The sequence below is a fragment of the Nannochloropsis gaditana genome (assembly GCF_000240725.1).
Source record: "Nannochloropsis gaditana CCMP526 unplaced genomic scaffold scaffold122, whole genome shotgun sequence".
Taxonomy (NCBI): Eukaryota; class Eustigmatophyceae; order Eustigmatales; family Monodopsidaceae; genus Microchloropsis; species Microchloropsis gaditana.
In genome coordinates this window covers 8,485-13,003 of record NW_005803831.1, presented here as the reverse complement: position 1 = coordinate 13,003, position 4,519 = coordinate 8,485, and the positions used below count along the sequence as shown (strand labels likewise).

At 57.4% G+C, this 4,519-nt stretch overlaps 2 protein-coding genes across 2 annotated transcripts; both read left to right on the top strand.

Annotated features, from left to right (window-relative positions):
• Positions 1-1,412: 1,412 nt before the first annotated feature.
• Positions 1,413-1,994, top strand: NGA_2074400 (myosin 29; the record flags this gene model as incomplete). The annotated part of the gene is made up of 1 exon (XM_005855734.1): positions 1,413-1,994. A coding segment is annotated over one exon (582 nt), but the record flags the coding sequence as incomplete, so codon positions are not given.
• A 1,424-nt stretch (positions 1,995-3,418) lies between these two features.
• On the top strand, positions 3,419-4,467 carry NGA_2026210 (myosin-like protein; the record flags this gene model as incomplete). The annotated part of the gene is made up of 1 exon (XM_005855733.1): positions 3,419-4,467. A coding segment is annotated over one exon (1,049 nt), but the record flags the coding sequence as incomplete, so codon positions are not given.
• Positions 4,468-4,519: the final 52 nt, after the last annotated feature.

Here is a 4,519-nt window from a genome sequence, read left to right as displayed (position 1 = left end):
GACAGGCGGAGGGAGAGAGGAATTTCCACATTTTCTACCAAATTATCCGAGGGGGCGACAAGGACCTCTTGGCGGATTTGTGCTTAGACGAAAAGGACGGAACTGGAGCCTTCCGATATCTCACGCACGGGCACTGCACGGACATTGCGGGGAAATCTGACGCGGACGATTTCAAGGTGACGATGGAATGCATGACCGCCATTGGATTGGACGCTCGCCTCCAGCGAACCATGCTGGAATTGGTGGCTGCGGTCTTGCATCTGGGCAACGTCAGCTTCCAGGACGCAGGCGAGGGCGGCTCGGTGCCGGAGCCGTCGACTCAGAGACACCTGGAGCTGGCCGCCCGCTTCTTGAACCTGGACGTGGGGGAGATGCAAAAAACCTTCTGCTCGAAGCAGATCACCACCCGGAAAGACGAGACGGTGGTCAAACCCAACGACGCGGCAGAGGCCGCAGACAAGCGCGACACGCTGGCAAAAACGGTCTATTCCTGTGTCTTCAATTGGCTAGTCCGCCGCCTGAATATGACAATCGCGGCGGATAAATGTTGGGGATTCATGTACGTGGCTAGGATATTTTCGGCGGGGAGGGGATGGCAGAGGAAGACAGGCAAGGGGTCTTCGGAGAGACAGAAAGCACACCGGCGGGTGAATGTACTGGTCGGACCCTTGCGTGCGTACAGGTACAATATTAAGGAGTGTTGCACCTCTTAACATCTTCTTTGTTGCCACCACATTTGATATTCAGGGGCGTGCTGGATATCTACGGCTTCGAGGCCTTCGAGCACAACTCGTTCGAGCAGCTTCTCATCAACTTTGCCAACGAGACGCTTCAAAACCAGTTCAATCGGCACATCTTCGAGATGGAGCAGGAGGACTACGAGCGGGAAGGGATCGATTGGAGCTACGTCTCTTTCAACGACAACCAACCGTGCTTGGCACTGCTCGACTCTCGGTATTACCGGGAAGCCGGGGCTCCGGAAGGGGAGGCTGCAGGAGGGGCCGTGGCTGCCACAGGAGGAAAAACGGGGGCTTCCTGCTTGTTCAACATTTTGGACGACGTCAAGAGTGTGGGCGGGGGCCCACGCAAAGCGGACGCCCGCTTCCTATCGGCGTTGCACACAACGTTCGCAGGAAAAAGCGAAGCGTACGTGCGGCCTCGCTTGCACTCCGACGTGTGCTTCGGGGTCAAGCACTACGCCGGCCTCGTCTTGTACGAGGTCGACGGCTTTGTGGAGCGGAATGTGGAGAACCTGCACCAGAATGTGCGGGCCTTGGCATTATCCAGCACCGATCCGCTCATTCGTGACGACATTCTGTTGGACGTAAAACTCTTTGAAGAGCGGTCGCACAGGAAAAAGGGAGGCGCTGGCGCTGGACCGGGGAGCGCGGGACGAGGGGGGAAAGGAGGGGGTTCCCGATTGCGGGAGGCCTCTTTGTCGTCCCAATTCCGAAGCTCGCTGGCGACCTTGGTAGAAACACTGGACATGACCACCCCGCGATACGTGCGCTGCGTCAAACCCAATCACGAGAAGCTGTCGGGGCATTTTGACTCCAAGGAAATCCTGAGGCAGCTGAGGTATGCAGGGATGATGGAGGCGATTCGCATCCGTCAACAAGGCTACGCATTGCGCGAGCCTCATTCGGTCATGTACAAACAATTCGCTCGCCTAGTTCCCGGGTGTGCAAGTCTCCCTGACTTGGTGGAGAAGCTTTCCCGGATGCTGAACGTGGACGCGCGGGAATGGCAGATGGGGGTGAGCAAGGTCTTCATGCGCAAGTCCATGGCGGAAAAGCTCGCGCGCCTCCTGGAGCTGCGTGTCAAGTTCGGCGCTCACACCATTCAAAGAGCGTGGACTAGACTGCGCCGGCACCGCGCTGCTGTCAGACTCCAGGCTACCATCCGGAAGTATCAGACTCGTCGGCGCTTTCTCGCATTTGTCAGAAGATTGTCAGCCGCGCAGGCCATGTGCCGCATGCGAAACGCCCGCCGAGCCTACCTGGTTGGACGACGCGGGGTCATCCAGTTGCAGGCCCATGTTCGGAGCTTTTTGTGCGTTCAAGAATACCGACGCATTACAAATCCGTACAATAAGCTCGAAGAGGATGCGCTGCTGCGCCTCATCATTGAGCTGGAGGCAGATGCGAAGACGGCGGAGGAACGTAAAGCTTTCGACGAGTGTGTGGCTGTGGCTGAGAAGATGAAGATGGTGGAATGTGCGCTTACATCTGTTCGGGAGGCGCGTGAGCCTTTGCCGTACACTCGCAAGAGCCTGGAGGAAAAAGTGGCCGAGGTCGAGAGTGCGATCGAGGATATGTCCCTGCGGAAGAATTTTGTGGCCTGCTCGAAACTGCAAATAGAACTGCAAAGCCTTATCGAGCTACGAAGGCTCATGCCCACGCGACAAGAGGTACTGAATGACATTGCTGCACTTCAAACCTCTATTGACGAGCATTTCCAGTGCAAAAAATTCAAAGCATGCGACGAGGTTCAACTCCAGGTTAAAGTGCTGGAACTCAAATTTCGCGATATTTTAAATGCGAAGGAACCTTCCGCCGCGGAAGCCACGGGTTTCAGAGGCCGTGGGGATCTCGAAGCGGCAGTTAAGGCGGCGGAGGAAGAGCTGATGCATCTGGAGGCCGCAAAGAATTTTGCAGCATGTCAAAAGGCGCAAGAGGAAGTGAATCGTTTGTCGGGCATGCGGAAATTGTTTCCTACCTCCGCTGAGAAGGAGCACGAAATCGAGCATCTGGAAGCGGCGGTGAGACAAGCGGCGCAGGACCGCAAGTATATAGAATGTGACCGACTCCAGCAGCAAGTTGAGGATGCTCGTCAATCGTTACAAGCCATAAGAGAACAGGAAAAGCGAGCGGCAGTAGAGGCCGGGGCCTCTCTGAGTGTGGACAAGCAGGAATCGCTTGAAGGAAAGAAAAGCAAAAAGAGCCGCTCGGCCCTGGAAGTAGACATCAGCACTCTTAAGAAGGAGTTGGCCTTGAAACTGGCGGCCAAAGAGTTCGCGCGGTGTGAAAGCCTCCAAAAAGAGCTTGACCTATTGGAGGCCGAGCTTTCTGCTCTTCCAACCTTGAGCCAACTCGAGGGTCGCTCGGCAGATCTAAAAACGGAAATTCAGAAGCTGCTGGCTGCCAAAAAGTTCGTGGCTTGCGAACCGTTACAATCGGAAGTCGATGGAATCCAGGAAGAGATTCGTGAATTGCGGGCCGCCATGCCGCAGGAAGCCGTTGAGGTCCTATCATCCGCGCGTGCTGCTCCTTCCTCAGCGGTGTCATCGCCCGCGCGCTCCATTGCCAGCACTATATCCCCTGCCAAGTTCTCTCCGAGCAAGTCTGTCTCTGGCCGAAAACTTTCATCGATGAGTTTCACGACCCCAACCACGTCGACTGGGAGGTCCCAGCAAATACGCCCCGTGTCGAAGCTTCGGCCGGACAAGCCGCTGGTGCTGGCGGCGACGACCAGTGTGGCTGCCGTTGCACAAGTGATGGTGGAGCGTCGCGCCGCAGCGGTGTTGTTGACAGGCAAGGACGGGACTTTGAGCGGCATCTTGACGGACACAGACGTGACCCGACGTGTGGTGTCGAAGGAGCTGTCGGTGGAGGGGACGACGGCGGAAGACGTGATGACTGCAAACCCGACGACGGTGACGCTGGAGGATGATTGCTTGGACGCGCTGACCTTGATGGTACGGGGCAGCTTCCGTCATCTTCCCGTGCTGGACTCTGGGGACGCGGTGGTGGGATGCCTGGACATCGCCAAGTGCTTGAACGATGCTATCACTCGGTTGGAGAAGATGGAGGAGCATCGGGAGAAACAGTTGGGCAACGGTACGAACAAGCAGCTGGAGGCAGCGGCGATGGCGATGGCGTTAGCAGGACGTGGGGGCGGGGGAAAGCACCAGACGGCGCTTGTCTCGACGCTCATGCAATTGCTTTCTTCCAGCGGCGGGAATGGAGAGGACGGTGGGAGCAAGCTGCCGAGTGTGGGGAGTATGCTCAGCGGAGCTTCTTCTACAGCACTTCTCTCGAAAGAGGCCAGTGTTCTTGAGGCGTCGAGAGAGATGGCAGCCTCGCGTAAGGCATGCCTGGTGGTGGGTGAGAACGGTGAGCTGATCGGGTTGGTCACCTTCAAGGACGTGTTGGGGCGGGTGGTGGCGAAGGGGCTGTCACCGGGGGGGGCGATTCTGGGCGAGGTGATGACGCCCAAGCCTGGGAGCGTGACCCCGGACATGTCACTGTTGGATGCGTTGTACACGATGCGGGACGGACACTTCTTGAATTTGCCTGTGGTGGAGGAGAGTGGCCGCGCTCTGGGGCTGCTGAGCGCGATGGAGATCGTGCAGAGTCTGAGCTCGTTGACAGGGAAGGACGACGGCGGGAGGTCGTTCTGGGCGTCGACGATGGCGGAAGGAGACGATGCGTGGGAGTCGCAGTCCGAAGCTGGCTCCATGCGCAGTGCCATATCCTATCGGAAATGTGCTTCTAAACTGCAAGCCAGGTCGATATCT